Source organism: Aspergillus fumigatus, chromosome 1 (genome assembly GCF_000002655.1).
Source record: "Aspergillus fumigatus Af293 chromosome 1, whole genome shotgun sequence".
In the NCBI taxonomy this organism is placed as follows: Eukaryota; Fungi; Ascomycota; class Eurotiomycetes; order Eurotiales; family Aspergillaceae; genus Aspergillus; species Aspergillus fumigatus.
The window spans coordinates 2,381,259-2,398,588 of NC_007194.1; the positions used below are offsets into that span (position 1 = coordinate 2,381,259).

The 17,330-nt window shown below is 50.0% G+C and overlaps 9 protein-coding genes across 9 annotated transcripts; 4 read left to right on the forward strand and 5 right to left on the reverse strand.

Annotated features, from left to right (window-relative positions):
- Window positions 1-120: 120 nt before the first annotated feature.
- AFUA_1G09160 (uncharacterized protein) lies at window positions 121-573 on the forward strand (the record flags this gene model as incomplete). The annotated part of the gene is made up of 1 exon (XM_747190.1): window positions 121-573. One exon carries the CDS (start codon window positions 121-123, stop codon window positions 571-573), a length of 453 nt encoding a protein of 150 aa, XP_752283.1.
- Window positions 574-1,386: 813 nt separating this feature from the next.
- On the reverse strand, window positions 1,387-3,157 carry AFUA_1G09170 (Mob1/phocein family protein; the record flags this gene model as incomplete). Its single annotated transcript, XM_747191.1, has 4 exons — window positions 1,387-1,906; window positions 1,975-2,089; window positions 2,155-2,386; window positions 2,849-3,157. 4 exons carry the CDS (start codon window positions 3,155-3,157, stop codon window positions 1,387-1,389), a joined length of 1,176 nt encoding a protein of 391 aa, XP_752284.1.
- A 57-nt stretch (window positions 3,158-3,214) lies between these two features.
- Window positions 3,215-4,742, forward strand: AFUA_1G09180 (Paf1-complex subunit LEO1; the record flags this gene model as incomplete). The annotated part of the gene is made up of 3 exons (XM_077803878.1): window positions 3,215-3,426; window positions 3,485-3,656; window positions 3,717-4,742. The coding sequence occupies 3 exons, from the start codon at window positions 3,215-3,217 to the stop codon at window positions 4,740-4,742; spliced, it is 1,410 nt and encodes a 469-aa protein (XP_077660049.1).
- A 455-nt stretch (window positions 4,743-5,197) lies between these two features.
- AFUA_1G09190 (Zn(II)2Cys6 transcription factor rglT) lies at window positions 5,198-6,625 on the reverse strand (the record flags this gene model as incomplete). The annotated part of the gene is made up of 2 exons (XM_747193.2): window positions 6,403-6,625; window positions 5,198-6,336 (listed from the first exon to the last, which is right to left on the reverse strand). The coding sequence occupies exons 1-2, from the start codon at window positions 6,494-6,496 to the stop codon at window positions 5,198-5,200; spliced, it is 1,233 nt and encodes a 410-aa protein (XP_752286.1). The 5' UTR covers window positions 6,497-6,625.
- Window positions 6,626-6,818: 193 nt separating this feature from the next.
- On the forward strand, window positions 6,819-9,206 carry erb1 (ribosome biogenesis protein ERB1; the record flags this gene model as incomplete). The annotated part of the gene is made up of 1 exon (XM_747194.1): window positions 6,819-9,206. One exon carries the CDS (start codon window positions 6,819-6,821, stop codon window positions 9,204-9,206), a length of 2,388 nt encoding a protein of 795 aa, XP_752287.1.
- A 384-nt stretch (window positions 9,207-9,590) lies between these two features.
- AFUA_1G09210 (putative AAA family ATPase/60S ribosome export protein Rix7) lies at window positions 9,591-12,239 on the reverse strand (the record flags this gene model as incomplete). Its single annotated transcript, XM_747195.1, has 5 exons — window positions 9,591-11,498; window positions 11,548-11,796; window positions 11,871-11,946; window positions 12,015-12,064; window positions 12,168-12,239. The coding sequence occupies 5 exons, from the start codon at window positions 12,237-12,239 to the stop codon at window positions 9,591-9,593; spliced, it is 2,355 nt and encodes a 784-aa protein (XP_752288.1).
- A 47-nt stretch (window positions 12,240-12,286) lies between these two features.
- On the forward strand, window positions 12,287-13,215 carry AFUA_1G09220 (ESCRT-III subunit protein VPS20). Its single transcript, XM_077803879.1, has 3 exons — window positions 12,287-12,341; window positions 12,503-12,866; window positions 12,924-13,215. Exons 1-3 carry the CDS (start codon window positions 12,298-12,300, stop codon window positions 13,140-13,142), a joined length of 627 nt encoding a protein of 208 aa, XP_077660050.1. The 5' UTR covers window positions 12,287-12,297; the 3' UTR covers window positions 13,143-13,215.
- A 262-nt stretch (window positions 13,216-13,477) lies between these two features.
- AFUA_1G09230 (PITH domain-containing protein) lies at window positions 13,478-14,222 on the reverse strand (the record flags this gene model as incomplete). The annotated part of the gene is made up of 2 exons (XM_747197.1): window positions 13,478-13,898; window positions 14,098-14,222. 2 exons carry the CDS (start codon window positions 14,220-14,222, stop codon window positions 13,478-13,480), a joined length of 546 nt encoding a protein of 181 aa, XP_752290.1.
- A 416-nt stretch (window positions 14,223-14,638) lies between these two features.
- AFUA_1G09240 (putative ATP dependent RNA helicase) lies at window positions 14,639-17,261 on the reverse strand. The gene is made up of 2 exons (XM_747198.2): window positions 16,817-17,261; window positions 14,639-16,748 (listed from the first exon to the last, which is right to left on the reverse strand). The coding sequence occupies exons 1-2, from the start codon at window positions 17,039-17,041 to the stop codon at window positions 15,054-15,056; spliced, it is 1,920 nt and encodes a 639-aa protein (XP_752291.1). The 5' UTR covers window positions 17,042-17,261; the 3' UTR covers window positions 14,639-15,053.
- Between the last annotated feature and the right edge of the window lie 69 nt (window positions 17,262-17,330).

Below are 17,330 nucleotides of genomic sequence, written 5' to 3' on the forward strand. Positions count from 1 at the left end.
GCCTTCTGGGTGATGAGGCATCCCAGATATGACAACAAGTAGTCACTTTAAAAGAAAACGAGAACCCTTGGTATCTGTTATTACTCAAGCTCAAGAAGATTTGTTCCACAGCTAGCCGAAATGTCTGAAGAGGCCCAGCCCATCACCCTTGAAGCCTTTGCCGAAGCCATCAGGGAACTGCCCCTCTCCGCTGTGTACGCAAAGGTGTCGGAAATCAGAAATTCCATCGCACACCTGCGCCGCTCAAATAGCGAGCTTAAAGCTTTTATAGACGAGACTTGTGAGAGTGAGAGCGATAAGCGGGAGCTGGAAGGGTACATCGCAGAAAATGAGGGCGTCATCGCCACTATGAATGACCGAATTGGACTCCTGAAGACCGAGATTGAGAGTCGAGGCGAACGATGGATTGAAGAGGAAATTGAGGCGAATATTAAAGTGGATGGAGACGAAGTATCCACATCACAGCCTATCATCAATGGTACTGCGGGGGATGAGCGGCCTAGAGCACACGAGGACGCGACGAGGAGGCCGGAAGATAGGCAAACCAACGAGGAAGAAGGCGTCTACCTGTGAGACATCAGTGCTGCTGGTTGCGTTCCCACCAGGAGACCGACATTGGAGGGATTTATTCTTCTGTGCGCTGTCTGAAGCGACATGGCACCTGTGGAAGACGCTCCAACCAACTGCTGGTCTGGATGAGCAATCTCAGTCGCTAGGTACTGAGTTGCTTTTCACTAACTCCTTGAGAGAGAAACACACTCCACCTAGAGGGTCACCTAGTGGATTCCAGCTGCGATTGCCCTTCTATCGCCACATAGACCAACTCGGATTGCGCTCGCCTTTGGGTCATGCCGCTCTTTACATGGCTTCTTGTGCAATGCCGCCGTTTGCCAGACTGGACAACAGGCATCCCATGCTGAGCCTCGGAATTGGGTACATCAGTCAAACTACGATTGAATGTGTTGATCGATTCATTGTCTCTTCTGATTCTCTCAGCTTAATGTTAAATCTATGCACATCACCATAATCTTCTGAAGCAAATATCACAAGACAATGCTACCCAGCAGTAAAGTATTGCGACGGAAGTATGCAGAGGATAGGTGTGAGATGGAAATGATGTGGTATTCCAGCCGAACAGACATTGATGGCAACCGATGTATCAGGATCCAGATAAACGAAAACGGACTTCGAAGGAATCTACGCGGACGGGAAAAATGCTCAAAGAAAACACGCGGTCATAGCACCAGCTAGTAAGGGTGCCCGGAATAGGAAACGCAAATCATCCAAGATCTTAATGCATGACCGTATGATGAAATACCAGTTCCAACACAGGTCAGTGGACAACCGCTTAATGGTCGCTCAAAGTCAGAAAAGACATCCTCTAGCTCAGCTAGAGCTTGGCTGACCCCAGTGACCTCCCGCAAGAGCCTCCTGGGGGATACGCTGCTGTTTGATGAACAGGTCAATCAGGGGCTGCATAGGCTCCATCTCCTTGTCGGAAACTAGCTTGTAGTATTTGGCGACGGTCACGAAATGGACGAAGCACATGTTCAAGATGTCGTGTTTGTTGATGTGCCAAAACGGGTTCAACCAATGTGCGTGGTACAGATGAGCATAGCAACGGAACATCTGTTTCATGATACCTTGACAGTCCTTGTAGAAAGTCTGGGGAAAGCCGCTGGACTTGCCAATCCACTCCTCGCCGGTAGAATTCGCGTCAGCGCTACCGGGATTGGCATTTGTAGCTTCATGCAGTGCAAAGGTGTCAGGGGTGCCGGTGACCTTCTCGGTGGGGAACATGACCGGGTCATGGATCTTGCTGACAATCCACTTTTCAACGCGGTTGATGAATTTTGGAGCAGAGATCTTGGCGGCACGCCCGTCCACAAGCCAAGTATATGTCAAGCTATTGGGGAATTCAGTTAGAGGCGGTATGAAATTCGGGCGTGTTCGTGGGATACTCAGGTCACTTACCGACCCGCAGACATAGTTGGACAGGTGCTTTCATTGCAGATAGGTAAACCAGTGACACCATTGACCTCCTGAATCACCTGAAGCATGCCGTGGAGCAAGCGGTATTGTTCAACAACTGTGTGGAGTCGGACTATCAGCACCGAGGATCTGACCAAACGGCGATGTACATGAATCGCTTACTTTGATGAGCCAGCCATTCTCCGAGCTCCACATTCTTCGGACAAGCACATAGGGTCAGGAAGTTACCCTTTACATTCAACGGGGCATACTTCTCCTGGAAAAAGTACTTGGGGGCGTCAGGGTCGTAAGGTGCGGGGCTGTCCACACTCGGTGGAAACGACGGGGAGTTGGGTCCAGGAGCCACTTGAACAGATTGAGAGGCCGGGGACTGAGCAGAATTTCCGTTGTTCATCTTCGGAGCGTTGTTATTGTTATTCTTGTTACTACCGCCTCTGCCAAATCCTTGGCGACTATGGGAGTACCGAGTTAGCAAGTCAATTCACAACTCGGAGACTGTATGAGCGGGGAGAAAGAGGTCGGGTGAGGAGTCCTTAAAGGGGTAGTACAAGACGCGCAAAGAAAAAAAACATGAGGGAAAGAAACCATGCAGGCCCAGGTGCAGGAAAGTTTTCTTCCTGCATCTGCAGCGCCGAGTCTGATCATTCTGCTGTCATATTGGAAATTCAGGGGACGGTGTGAAGGGGTGTACAGGAACAAATCCAACCAGCCGCGCAGCACACTTACACACTCTGAAAAAAGGTCGCCATTACTGTTAACGGAGTCCCAGATAGCCAGCTAGACCAGACACCTAAGTAAAAAAATTGAGAAGAACAGGGACAGGAACAGTACAAAGAAGAAAGAGAGTAATACTGACTGTCCGGCTAAGACTTTCCAGTTGTTGATCTCCTCTATCGGTCTGGCTCTGTGGAGCTATTCCCGCCGCTAAACTATATTGGGTCCGGAACGGATCATCTGGATGTTCCTGAAGGCAATCAATACGGATACTCCATAGCTCAATCTCGATGGCTGTTCCTCCGACGAAAGCTCCGCAACAGGTGCTACTTTGGCAGTTCACCTCGATTGGTTGAGCGGAATCTGTTTCTCTAATTATATTTGCGACCCAGTCTTCGGCAACAAAGTAACCGGAACTTGCACTGGTGATTTCGCCGTGTGTGTCGGCCATTTGGCGTTAATCTCTGTTACCCCAGAAGGGTCAGAGCGCATTCAGTGAACATACATCATGTCTTCTTCCGATGAAGATGTGGTACGCCGGCCAGGAAGAAGCATGGCTGCTGATCGAGCCGAGAGCCCTGTCGGTAGCGAACAAAGCAACAATGCCGCTGCGCGCCATTCAAGTCCCTTCGGATCCGATGCGGGAAACATGAATGGGGACGACGACGCTGACCTGTTTGGATCTGACGGGTCGGAAGGGGGTTTTGGCAATGAGGAGAAGTATGAAAGGTTTTTGAAATACTTTCAGGCTTAAGACATACTGACCGCTCGTCAGTAGACAAAGGACACTCGACGACGAGGAGTTAGATTCGGGCGACGACATTGATCGCTACGACAGAGCCGGAGATCTCATGGATGAGGATGGCGTGGAAGGGGATTATCAGGAAACTGTGAACATTATGGACCTGAGTCTAGGCCGGGCGCCTGAGCCGGTGACTTCGAATGGGGAGGTAGGTCCAGTAGGGCCGAAAAAGAGCATGCTGTCCTGTTGGCTGACCCTATACACGCAGGTCTACACGATGCCAGTGCCAACTTTCTTATCGATAGAGACAGAGGAGTTCGACCCGGAAACGTACGTCGCGCCTCCATTCAATACTGCGGCGACTTCCCTGTGCTGGAGGCATGACCCGAACGACGAATCTCTCTTGCAATCAAACGCTAGAATTATACGGTGGGAAGACGGCTCTTTAACACTCCAGCTTGCGTCAGCACCCAAGGAGCAGTACAGAATATCCACCAAGCCCCTGGCACCCACAAACAAGGCAGGCGAATACGATACAAAACTGGATTCACATGTCTACTTGGGAGCAGCCGCAGAGACATCGTCGGTTTTCCGACTGACCTCACATCTAACCCATGGCCTCACTGTTCTTCCTACGACCGTGGAGACTGATGATGCAGTGCAGCGTCTGCAAGAGTCTCTGGCTGCTGCTGCGCGAGGTAGCAAGAAGACGGCGGATGGATCAGCGCCAGTTATCGAGGTTAAAGAGGACCCTGAACTGGCCAAGCGACAGGCCGAGATGGCGGAGCGGGAGAAACTCAAGGCTGCACGTCGCCGTCAGCAGCTCGCAGAGCGTGAACTCGACCGTGGTCGTCGTGTCGGCTTCTCCAACCGCTCAGGTGGAGCTGGTCTGACTGTAGGTGGTCTAGAAGATGACGACGGCCTCCTCGCTACGCGACCCCGAGCACGCAAGCCTCGCAAGCCCAATCGTCGTGGTGAAATTTATACCGACGACGAAGAAGATTATGATCGTCGCGGACGCACGAGGGAAGATGAGTACGACGAAGACGATGGCTTCCTTGTCGGCAGTGACGAAGAGCCTGAGGTTATTGAAGATGATGAGGACGAAGAGATCCTCGAGGATGACGAGATGGATGCAGAAGGCGAAGAGGAGGAGACTGTCCCTGCCCAGAAACCCGCCAAAGAAAAGCGGCCGTCACCAGAGCGACCTGTTTCGGAAGCAGGAGCATCGGGAACGCCACCGGTAAGGAAGAAGAATCGTTACATCGTTGATGATGACGATGAGGACGAATGAACTTCCATCCTAGGTCATTTGCGCGCCCCGCGCCCCCAATGGTCCTTGGCCTGGTGGCCACGCTCTCCTAATTAATGACCCGACCCTGCATCATGTAACAACTTCTCGAAGTCAGTAAATTTGAATTTAGTAACGAGGAAATTGGAGGCCATGATGAAGATCGATCGTCCATTGTCGCCCTAGTATACAAAATCTCCGCCGCTCTACGTAGGTTCTTACCCGACCAAGAAGCTAGATTGGAAATTATGTATTGCTCCATTGCAATATCAGGAGCGCGAGTCAGGCATTGGCAAGAATGGTATTGATCGATTCGGCCCATAAGACAGCAAACAGAAGTGGTATCTGGCACAGTATGTCGTCGCGCCCAGGACAAATCCCCCGCAAGCCTTAACTCCTCAGCATAAATTATTGCCTAATCCCATGACACCAATCACGTAGGTAAACAAACAGATCGCTCATACCGGAACCACACCCTCCGGGTACTCGTGCGGTGCAAATTCAAACTTGGCTATAACATCTCTGGCGCTTCGGATTACACGAAAGCAAAGCATATCCTCTTCTCGATGGTCCTCATGGGAGACAGGTGAACAAGACCCAGGTTCGTTTGGGGATTCCACAGTTCGAGTTCGATGCCATCTATGCTGGCGGGCTTCCATTTCCTCAATGAGAGAAAGTAGTGTTGGCGAATCCGAGCACTTCACCTGACCAGCAGGATCTGCCGGGCCGCCTGTAATGGCGCTTCTGACAGTTTGTCGGAGCCAGTCCTTCCAAGCCTCTGCGGGGTTTGGGCTGTTCTGTGTCACTGAAGCCACATAAGCTGGCGGGGCTGCTAACTTGCCGAGTTCTTCAGCGTCAGCTTGCGACACTCGCAGCCAGGCATCCGCAATGACGTTCAAGAGGGTTCCAGTAAACATGACATTCTGCATCCCCAGAGCAAAGCTTGTGGGACAGACCTCACAACGAATGACAGCCCGCGCTGTTTTGGCAGCAATAAATAACGAACACAACGTGTGTTGAGATATTGGAAAGGGAGCAAGGGAAGAAAGGTGACTGAGACATAGATATAAGTAGGATAAGCAGGTACACTGAGAACTGTTACCACCGTCCGAGCTGGGGGATGATACGCTAGGAGAATCAATAAGCGTCAAGCTCGACGGTAATGTGAACGGAGATGACGTTGCGGCCGTTACGCTGGAAAAATCAGGCCAGGGACCGGTAGTCGCAGGGATAGGGTCGAGCGATCTACCAGATTCCAACTGCCATAGGTGGTTGTGACTATCGTCAGTGGATAATAGGTTAGGAAAAGCCTGCGGCATTCGCATTGGTGCGGTGTACACTGGAGGACAAAGTCGCAGGGCATCTGACGCCGCTGTAGCTTCGGCCCCGGCTTCCTCAGTCAAAATTCCACCATCATCTATGTCAGCCCACATCCCATTGTCTGTGATTTCATATACGGATGCATCATTGTCCTCACGGGGTCGCTTCTTCGGTGGGCGTCCCATCGGCTTCTGCAATGAGTAGTGGCAAGGAAGAGACTGCTTAAGGCAACGACTACAGCCTGTAGCTTCACCAGAGCATTTCAACTTCCGTTTCCCTATATTGGAAGCTTGTCAGGCCTCGGTGTTCACTTGAGAACGATCCTGCATCGAGGAGTACCTACTGCACTCGTCACAAGCCGCATGCCGTTTCAAAGGCGGTACCGAGGTGGTGTCATGACTACTGCTAGGAGGGAGAGGTAAACTATCGAATTGCATGTTGAATGATCTGGATGGAGATTTTACAACACAGTATTGGATGAGCTCAAGATTGGTCGTTGGCAATAACCATAGTGCTGGAGACGTCCAGCGATAAATAACAGAATTATGATGACAGCGGGGACCTAATGATACCTATTATCCATGGAAGATCAGCGAAACCGATAAATGAGGATATCAAGGCGGTGTATCACGTGGGCGGTCAGTAATCTATTTTCGTGGAAAAGCAATAAAAAAACAGAGAGAAAAAAAGTCCACTTGAAAAACGCAGCTTGTCGTTCAAAGCTTCCTTGTTGCACGGACGCAGCCGCTTTTCGCGAATATGAATACTTCAAAGGCTTCAAAGAAGCGCAAGGCAGTTACCCGTGATGTGGAGGAGGAGGCAGGCGTGTTTTCTGGAGACGAATTGAACACAGGCAACCTTGACGGAGCGCTTTCGGATAACGCCCACGACCTGTCGAGCGACGAGGATGAGAGCGATTCAGAGGTCGAGCTGATCGATGATTTTAGTGATGAAGAGGATGAGGAAGAAGAAGACGTACTTGACAGTGATGAGATCCCGTCGGATGGAGAGGATTCAGCCAAGAAAAAGTCGAACGCCGCGCCTGGTGAACTTGGCGCAGTGATAGATGATGATGATGATGATGATGATGAGAGCCCGAGCGAGGAAGAACAGTTGAACTACCGCATTGAAAAGGACGCCAATGGGAATGACCGCTTCGTCTACGACGAGATCAATCCGGACGATAATTCTGACTATTCTGATGTCGACGAGAATGCCAACACTATCGGCAACATTCCTCTCTCATTTTACGATCAGTATCCTCATATCGGTTACGATATCAACGGGAAGAAGATTATGCGCCCTGCGAAAGGCGAAGCTTTAGATGCACTGCTCGATAGTATTGAGATACCCAAGGGTTGGACAGGTCTTACTGATCCTTCCACTGGTAAACCTCTGGAGCTGAGCCAGGAGGAGCTGGAGCTGCTGCGCAAAGTTCAAATGAACGAAATTCCCGAAGATGGATACAACCCTTATGAGCCCATTGTTGAGTGGTTTACCAGTCAGCAGGAAATCATGCCATTGAGTGCTGCGCCAGAACCCAAACGGCGGTTTGTGCCCTCGAAACACGAAGCTAAGCGGGTTATGAAGATTGTGAAGGCAATCAGAGAAGGCCGGATTCTCCCATTTAAGCCTCCCACGGAAGAGGATGAGGAGGATGATACGATTGTCAAGTATGATCTCTGGGCCGATGAAGCGGAGCGGAAGGATCATCCTATGCATATCCCTGCGCCTAAACTTCCACCTCCAGGCTATGAGGAAAGTTACCACCCGCCTCCAGAGTACTTGCCTAGTCGGAAGGAACGAAAGACTTGGGAGGAAGCTGACCCTGAAGACCGGGACCGCGAGTTTCTTCCTAACGATTTCGGTTCTCTGCGCAGAGTTCCTGGCTATGAAAACTTTGTCAAGGAGAAGTTCGAGCGGTGCCTGGATCTTTACCTAGCCCCTAGAGTTCGTAGGAGCAAGTTGAACATCGACCCTGAAAGCCTTTTGCCCAAACTTCCGAGCCCTGAAGAATTGAAACCGTTCCCCACTGCTTGTGCTACCGTGTTCAGAGGGCATAAGGGACGGGTGCGCACACTGGCTGTTGATCCTTCCGGTCTGTGGCTGGCTTCTGGTGGCGATGACGGAACTGTTCGTGTTTGGGAACTTCTTACGGGACGCCAGTTGTGGAGCGTGAAATTGAGCGAGGAAGACCCTGTCAATGTTGTTCGCTGGAGACCGGGCAAGGATGCTCTTATCCTTGCTGCAGCGGCTGGAGACGACATTTTCCTTGCTGTTCCCCCAATTGTTGACCCAGCAATGGAAAAAGCTAGCCTGGACATTCTGGATGCGGGCTGGGGATATGCTGCATCTGTCCCTCCTCCCACTCCTGCTGAAGCAAACAAGAAGAATAACCCTCCCAAGTGGATGCGTCCTTCATCGTCTCTTGCCGATTCGGGAGTTTGCGCTGTCATCCCTCTTCGCTACGTCGCCAAGTCCCTTTCGTGGCATCGCCGTGGAGACTACTTTGTCACAGTTTGCCCTGGCTCATCAACCCCAGCTTCGGTGGCCATTGCCATACACACTCTTTCTAAGCATCTGACTCAGTACCCTTTCCGGCGACGTATCAAGGGCGGCGGCCCTCCTCAGGCTGCTCACTTCCACCCCTCGAAACCGATCCTCTTTGTCGCAAACCAACGAAGCATTCGCGCATACGATCTTTCACGTCAACTTCTCGTCAAGATTTTACAACCTGGTGCTCGATGGATTTCTTCTTTCGACATCCACCCGACTTCCTCCACCGCTTCCGGTGGAGACAATCTTATTGTCGGCTCGTATGATCGCCGTCTCCTTTGGCATGATCTCGAATTATCGCAGCGTCCTTATAAGACTCTGCGCTACCACCGCAAGGCCATCCGTGCTGTCAAGTTCCACCCAGGCGGCCGTTACCCCCTGTTTGCAGATGCCAGTGACGACGGCTCGCTTCAAATTTTCCACGGCAGTGTTACCGGAGACATGCTCAGCAATGCCACCATTGTACCGCTCAAGGTTCTCAAGGGACACAAAATCACTGGCGAACTCGGTGTATTGGACGTCGACTGGCATCCCAGAGAACCATGGTGTGTCAGTGCAGGCGCAGATGGAACTTGCCGTCTCTGGATGTAATCACACGTCGATTCGAAGCGTACATATTGGGATTTCCAACTGTTAATGTATCAGGTCATGTCTACATGAGAGGCGTCTTGGTGTGCATCAATGTTTTCGTCAAGAGATATATCCGCTTTATAAAAGTTATAGTCCTTATAGAAACTGTTTCCTTAAAAATAAGCCCTCGTCTGATGGTCCAAGCAACCTGGCATCCCGATATCAAGTCTAATTCTTGGAGGTATTATGTGGAAGAACGAACGATTGGTAGACTCATTGAGTACAAACATCCAAGCAAGCGAGGAGATTGTCAGCATCCGCACATGCAAAGCTTTTGGTATATGACCATTATCCCGTACGTACACAATGCTCTCGTTGACTTTGTATGCCACACTGGTCGGATATCTACAACACGCCGCCGCTCCACTCTCTCCTGAGCTTCTCATACTTTTTGAGATCGGTAACACTAGGCCGAATGAAAGCCTTAGCGGCAACGAAGTCCTCAAAGCTGATCTGATCGCGTCTTTTGATTGCAGAATAACCGGCACGGCGTAGCAAACTTCCCAAATCCGCACCGCTGAATCCTTCGCATTCTTCGGCGAGCCTCCTCATATCTTCGTTGAACTCGATAGGAAGCTTGCGAACAAGGGTTTTCAAAATCTCCACACGCTCCAAGGGATTAGGCAGGCTGACGTAGAGAAGCGTTTCAAGACGGCCTGGACGAAGCATTGCAGGGTCGATAATATCCGGTCTGTTTGTGGCGGCAATCACGTAGATCCCTTGACGACTACTGCCCAGGCCGTCGAGCTCGGTGAGCAGGGTATTGACGACACGTGCGGAAGCTTCGGACAGAGCATCATCTCTACGGGGGACCAGGGCATCAAGTTCATCGAAGAAGATAATGCAAGGGACTGACGAGCGGGCACGAACAAAGACCTGCCGTACTGCACGCTCTGACTCACCCACGAACTTGTTGAGCAGCTCAGGTCCCTTGACACTGATGAAGTTGGCGCGCGACTCGTTGGCCACAGCCTTGGCCAGCAACGTCTTACCACAGCCGGGGGGACCCCAAAGCAGGACACCTGTGGGCGCCGTAATACCCACGTTCGCATAGAGCTCAGGAGACTTGATTGCGTCCACGATCGCAGTATTGAGTTCTTCGCGAATCTGTCCCAAAGCACCAATGTCTGCCCATGTAGTGTCTGGTATAGTGGCGAAGCCCTCACGCTTGGAGGAAGGCTGGATTTTGGGAAGAGCGGTGAAAAAGTCTGCATTGGAGACAAAGACTGTCTGCGTCTCGTCACCAAGAGGGGTCTCCTTCGCGTGATTGATAAGCCGTCGCAGCTCTTTTACTTTAGGGCTCAGATCATCGAGATCTTCTATATCCATCTCTTCCCCACTATTCGATTTGAGTAGTTCCAGGTATCGTTTGATAGCCGCAGAGCCTGCCGTAGAGACCAAGTCGTTGAGATCAGCGCCGACAAAGCCCGGTGTCCGTTTGGCCAGAGTCTTGAAGTCTAAGTCGTCAGCGAGGCGCATTTTTCGGGTAAGCGCTCTCAGGATCTGCTCTCTGACTGGCTCCGAGGGAACGGTCATGTTGATTTCCTTATCAAATCTACCCCCGCGACGCAGGGCTGCGTCCAAACTATCCGGTCGATTGGTAGCCGCTAGAACGATCACGGGCTTGCCGTCGGTTTTGTCCAGCGCTAAGTCATCCATGCATGTTAAGAGCTGAGCAACAATCCGTTTCTCCATCTCTCTTTGTGCACTTTCTCGCTTCGGCGTGATGGCGTCGATTTCGTCGATGAAAATGAGGCAAGGTGCAAGCCTTTTGGCTTCTTCGAAATGCTCTCGTAGAGCCTTTTCGGACTCTCCCGACATTCCCGATACAATCGAAGGAGCAGATATCGGGATGAATGGGACGCCTAGTTCTGCTGCGAACGCATTGGCGATCATTGTTTTACCGCAACCTGGCGGTCCATGCAATAGCACACCACGGGGTGGTTGAACATTTGACGACACAAAAACTTGTGGACGGGTCATTGGCAGGATGAGGAGATCTCCCAAGCTCTGAATCACGTCGTCCAATCCACCCAGATCCGCAAGGCTCACATGTGTCGGAGGCGAGCGATCAACAGTCACGTCGGCCTTGCGTCGTTTGGACGATTGAGATTCCCCTCCATGCTGTCGTCTCTTTGTCGGGACTGGTGCAGGCGTAGGTGCACTTTCAGAAGCGCTGGGTTCGGCTGACTTTTGCGGTTTAGAGTTCGTGCTCCATGCGCCTACGATGCTCCTATTGAGGCTGTTGGATTCCTGTGATTGTCAGAAATGTAAGCATGGAGAGATGCCATATGTTGCGTACTGGAACAGGTTGCGTTTGCTCCTCCAGACCCTCGAAATCGCCATTCACTGAATCTTCTTCATCTTCGCCGAGCACATCGCTTTTAACCACTTCCACGACCCTTTCAATACTGTCCTCTAATATTCTCTTCGGTTTCCTGTTCAGGCTGGAATTTGATCGCTTGATGGTATCGTAGATCGCGGGCACCGAGAGACGGATCCGGTCGTTCTCTCCCTGATCATCGATAATTTTGCGCACAATCTGATAAACCTAGAATAAAAGAAAGTCAAGTTTACTATGATGTACTCCAACACGGCGAGCATTAATCTTCAGTCCCTCCTCACCTCGCGATCCAGGCCTTGCCTCAGAGTTGACCTACCCCCACGGGACTGACGCATCTTCTTCAAACGCAAGGGCTGTCTGCGCAAGGACAGTCCCGTTTGAAGCGTGACGCTAACAGTGATGCCAATTTTGTTAGAAAATCCTACGATTCTCTACATTTTTGGGCCATCGGGGAAATAGATTTACCGCGGTCGGGCTTTTTTTCAAAGTTAAAAAATACAACGATCCTAGTGTCCACTTTTCTGATAGGCCAGCACTTCTCAAATAAATTTTCATTACGCACATGGTATTTGTCTTACGCTGTGTTGAGTGTTTTGAAGATTGTACGTCATTTTCCATAGTGTTTTGACTTTCTGGGGTAAGGAAGGCATCTGTACTTACCGCCGACTTATCTACACTCCAGATTGACACTGCCAGTATGCCGCGAAAATGGGGAACACAGGCAGTTCTCATAAAATCTCTGCTCAGGATAGGTAGGTTTTGCCTCTCTCTTGTATTTTCAGTTCCTCATCTCTTATTGTGCAATCTGAGCGCCCTATCACGGACCGCATGTGATGCTAGCAGTGATCTTTTCCCCCGTCTGCTTGCCATACCTGCAGAATGACTACTAACGTGGAGAATTGCTGGTATTAAGGGCCATTCTGGATTTGAAGAATCAGCGCGATAAGCTTCGTCAGCATCAAAAAAGAATCACTGTCCTCACAGACCGCGAGACCGCCATAGCAAGGGAATGCCTTGCGCGAGATGACCGCCGACGTGCTCTGTTGGCTCTTCGTCGCAAGAAATATCAAGAAACACTCCTAAGTAAAACGGATGCGCAGCTGGAGCAGCTGGAACATCTGACAAGTCAGGTGGAATTTTCGCTGGTCCAGAAAGATGTCCTCTTTGGCTTGCAACAGGGAACAAAGGTGCTCCAAGCTATTAACAAGGAAATGGGAGGTATCGAGGCTGTCGAGAAGCTGATGGGCGAAACTGAAGAAGCCAGGGCTTACCAAGAGGTAAAGTAATGGCGTCGTGAATTGGATAATCGCTGTGCTAACTGCTTGCCATTACAGGAAATTAGCCAGATGCTTGCGGGCCAGTTGTCGAACCAGGATGAGGACGAAGTTGAGAACGAGCTGGAGAGATTACGGCAAGAGACAGAAGCTATCACCTTACCAAATGTCCCTACCGCCCCTCCGGTGATGGCCGTGGGCGAAGAAGAAGCCGACACAGAAGAAGTGGAGATTTCGGCCGCCAGGACGAAGACCCGTACTGCAGTTCCTGCTTCCTGATGTATGCATTACATACGCTTCTGCTGATCAAACTATATATATACAACAGAGATTTAAGCATTTTCGGGCGCTGGTGGGTTTGTCCCTCTTTCGTTGCTCTCTTCTCTGACAATAGTACCCCAGTCATGAAAGCCGAAAGCTTGCATCGGCCATATTTCCGGTCAAATTGCGCTTATTATACATCAGACGCGAGTTTCATATCATAGTTTCAATGAACTCATGTACATAATGGAGTTGAGCCGCGCCACAAAACAACGTGACAAGCATTGAAACTCTTTCTATTCTAAGTATTTGCCGTCTAGTACGCCATCTTTCCATTCACGGAACTGAAGGGTTCATTGGCCAGGCATTACTCTCCCTCCTACTCCGCTGACACCCGGAATGGCTACATGATCGCTAGGGTTTGCAGCAGCTTCATAGAGGAAACTGACCGGTTCACGGTTCAGAGCCATAAACTGGCCTTTAAAACCGATATATCCAACTTTGGTCACGTCCTCTTCTCCGCTGCTCCAGTTGTCTTCGAAGAACAAGGTAATTGAAGTAGTCGCATTCCAATGAGCGCGACTGAGGGGCAGCTCAAAGACGTCAGACCCAGGAACTGGCTGCGGGATCTCGATTGTTTGCGTGGGGGTCAAATCTGAGGCAGTTGCAAAATCCAAATCATTCCGGTTCTTGAAGAGCTTCAACCTTTTGGGTGCAGACAGTGTGGGTGCGGTGTAGATGAGCAAGGAATGCAATTTCACTTGTCCGGTGAACCTGTAGTACGATAGATAATCAGTATTACTTTATCCCCACAGCTTTTATGGCAGGGCTGGCTTCTGTGGCACTGGTGCGTTTTGCGACAATGGAGCATTGATAAGATGAGGGGCAATTAGTGGGGTAAAGTAAAAGCGTGAAAATGATCCGAGACCGCAAGCAGAGCTTCAAGTTGAAGGGATATGAGGTCGAGACGTACGGGATGTACATTAAGAGCTGCTCATCCGCATCGCTTTCGAGTTCAGGCTCATCATTTAATCGGTCAGCCCATGTCTTCTGCACAATGGCAGTTCCTGATTTAGGTGTGGCTTCTGCGCTTTGCATCAACAACCATGTTCGCGAACGACCATATAAAAGGCTACCGTAGGCATACCGTTCAATGTGGTAATATCATCGAAGGCAATCTGTGAGTAAAGAAGGGACTGAATAGCAGGGGTGATATCGTTCGAATGATCATGTCCATCCTCTCCATGGCAATGTCCGCTGTGGTCATGGCTGTGGTGGTGATGTCCTGACATTTTGTGTCAAGACGAGAGGGGTATCAAATTGTTTACTATTTCTAGCTTGTATTTGAGATAAGTAGACAATTGTTGTATCCAAAATTTGAGAGTATGCGTTGACTTAGGGAGAGCGGCGGACCTTCTATGATTCCGGGGCATAATGCTTGTCTCAACTCTGGAACATTCGGAGATCCCCACGAAATGGGAGTTACTGAGATTATCTACCATGCTCTCGCTCCATCCATGCTATGCATAGAGATTATTCATCTACTGGGTATCATCATAAGGTATTGGACATTTTCTCTTGCCGTACTGCACGAATCGCAATATCACTCTGTCAACAGTATGCTCCATCATACACACCGTCTATCACGAAGCCTGTGTTTAAACCGGGTTATTGAGACTTATATGGAAACGAAGCTCTGCACATGCCTGCTAGCTTGCACTCTCGGGTAAAATAACAACCAGACTCGATGTTCCATAAAGGATCGAATCACTGGACTTTGTAGAAATCCGGCGCATACTCAAGCAGGTAGCTCTTCTCGATCTTGGTGATATCACGAATGTATGTTTTCTCACCGGTTTGCAGTATCTCATGGAAGATGACCCAATCTGCTTTGCGGTTCTAAATATCAATCAGTCAGTAAATGGGAAACTATGGTGGCAGACACTGACAGTGGCGAGCACGTACAAACATCAAGGAAGTTGGATGCGCGTGAAGAGTAAGCCCTCCGCTGACTGTCTTGAAAGTCCCATCTGGCTGCATTTTTGCAGCATGTGCGAAGTAGCCAGTTGTCAAGCATCTTTGAATTTGCTCGGCCGGTCTGGCTAGATCAGCCGTTCCGTGGCGACCAGAGAGTGTCTCATCCACTTGATACCCAAAGCGCTCAAGGTAGCGTTTTAATTGAGTTCTTATGCTAACAGCTCGTTGCATCGACCGATAGTTTAGAAGATTATCCCGACACCATTTGGGATCTTTCTTTCCTTTCGTAACAAAGGCCTGGTACACATTGAGGTAGGTCAAATGATCTCCTTCTTCAACGGCAAACTTTCTGCGGCTGCTCTCCACCGACTTCTTATCGCCTTCGTGCTGCACCCATATAGAACCTTGGAGACTGATCATCGCAGCAATGGAAAGGATCTCACTCAAGCAGTTGAAGGATCGCGCGCTGAGAAGGACCTTTGCCAACATGGGATCTAAGGCGAGTTCGGCCATTCGCACCCCCAATGGATTGGTAAGTTTCGCATAGTCATCGACTGCTCCAAGCGAGTATAGAAGCTCGAAGGCACGTATCACCAAGTCCGCAGGCGGAGCTGTCAAGAAATCGAATCGTACTATGTTGTCAATACCCAGAGCCTTGAGCTGCATGATCACAGGGGCCAGGTTCGAGCGTTGGATTTCAGGTACTGTAGCGTCTGGTAATTTTTCATAGGCCTGCTGAGTATACAAACGGAAGCACTTGCCTGGCTTTGTTCTACCAGCGCGACCTGCTCGCTGAACAGCGGCAGCTTTTGATATCGGGACAGCTGTCAATGTCTCTATGCCTGTGCTTGGATTATACGCTCTGAGCTTGGCAAATCCGCAGTCGACGACATATACTATACCGTTGATAGTGACTGAAGCTTCTGCGATGTTGGTCGACACGATGACCTTGCGTGTGTTTTCAGGGGCTGGCTCGAAGACGTACATTTGCTGATCTGTTGTTAGGCCAGAATAAAGAGGAAGCGGTAGCAGAGCTGGTGTTTTGGGATGCAGGGTAGCAGCACGTTCCGTTATCAATTGAATTGTGGTCTCGATCTCCTCTCGGCCAGTCAGGAAAACCAAAATATCACCGTCCCCTTCTTGCAAGTGTATGTCAAATACAGTTTTGACGGCTCGTTCCACATAATCTTCTGCTGGGTTTTCGAGGTACAGAATGTCGACAGGATACATTCGTCCCTCAAGACTAATAATTCTTCCGATGCTTCCTCCCAGTTCGCCGGCTTCTCCGTCGCCTTGGAATTGTTCCCCGGCGAAGAATTTCAGAAAGTCTTCAGCCTGCAGAGTCGCACTACTGACCACAATTCGGAGGTCGGGGCGTCTCTTCATGATTTTTTTAAGTATTCCAAGAAGAATATCGGTACTCAGTGATCGCTCATGTGCCTCATCGACCATGATTATCGAATATCGAGAAAGAAGAGGATCTACGAGGACCTCTCTGAGCAACATTCCATCAGTCAGGAACTTAATTCTTGTCGAAGCAGATGTCACGTCTTCAAAACGAATCGAATATCCCACTTCTTCGCCTAATTTGCAGCGCATCTCCTCGGCCACTCGAGCTGCGACAGTAGTGGCAGCCACCCGTCGCGGCTGTTACCAGCTTAGCAATTACACATACTGACGTGCTGTGGGTCATGATGGAGGGGATAGAACAATACCTGAGTGACAGCTATGGCCTTTCCATCTGCACACCATCCCGCTTGATCCAGATACTGTGGCAGCTGCGTTGTTTTTCCGCTACCAGTTTGTCCAACGACAATCGTGACAGGGTATGTTTCGACAAGATAAAGCAAGCTTAGGCGATGTCTTGCAATTGGTAGTAGTGCAGCAGGCTTGTATAATGCTGGAATGAAGGTGGAAGAGATTTCCAATTCTGAAGCCATTGTTAATGCTGGTCTATCAACCACTTTCAGTTATGTAAATTCAAAAACCACTCGTAAGTCATACGCCTCTCGGTTTATAAAGGAAACGCAATCGAGGCATATTGGACGGGTGATATAGGCCCCCGTTTATGCAGAATGCTCATACCACGTATATACAAGCTCAGAAGGACGTAAGCTGCGGATTTACTGGAAGTTATAGTAAATTATTTTTTACTTCCTTTCGAGGAGGCACTGCTCCAGATATTTGAGGTTCAGAGATATGGATATAGGTGGATTAGGTAAGGCGGGA

Bases quoted from the DNA above. Each gene is read 5' to 3' on its own strand.
- AFUA_1G09220 (XM_077803879.1), top strand. From the start codon at position 12,298: ATGGGGAACACAGGCAGTTCTCATAAAATCTCTGCTCAGGATAG. The intron at 12,342-12,502 runs GTAGGTTTTGCC...GCTGGTATTAAG, and splicing joins AAAATCTCTGCTCAGGATAG to GGCCATTCTGGATTTGAAGA. The intron at 12,867-12,923 runs GTAAAGTAATGG...TTGCCATTACAG, and splicing joins AAGCCAGGGCTTACCAAGAG to GAAATTAGCCAGATGCTTGC.
- AFUA_1G09240 (XM_747198.2), bottom strand. From the start codon at position 17,041: ATGGCTTCAGAATTGGAAATCTCTTCCACCTTCATTCCAGCATTATAC. The intron at 16,749-16,816 runs GTATTGTTCTAT...AGCTGGTAACAG, and splicing joins AGGCCATAGCTGTCACTCAG to CCGCGACGGGTGGCTGCCAC.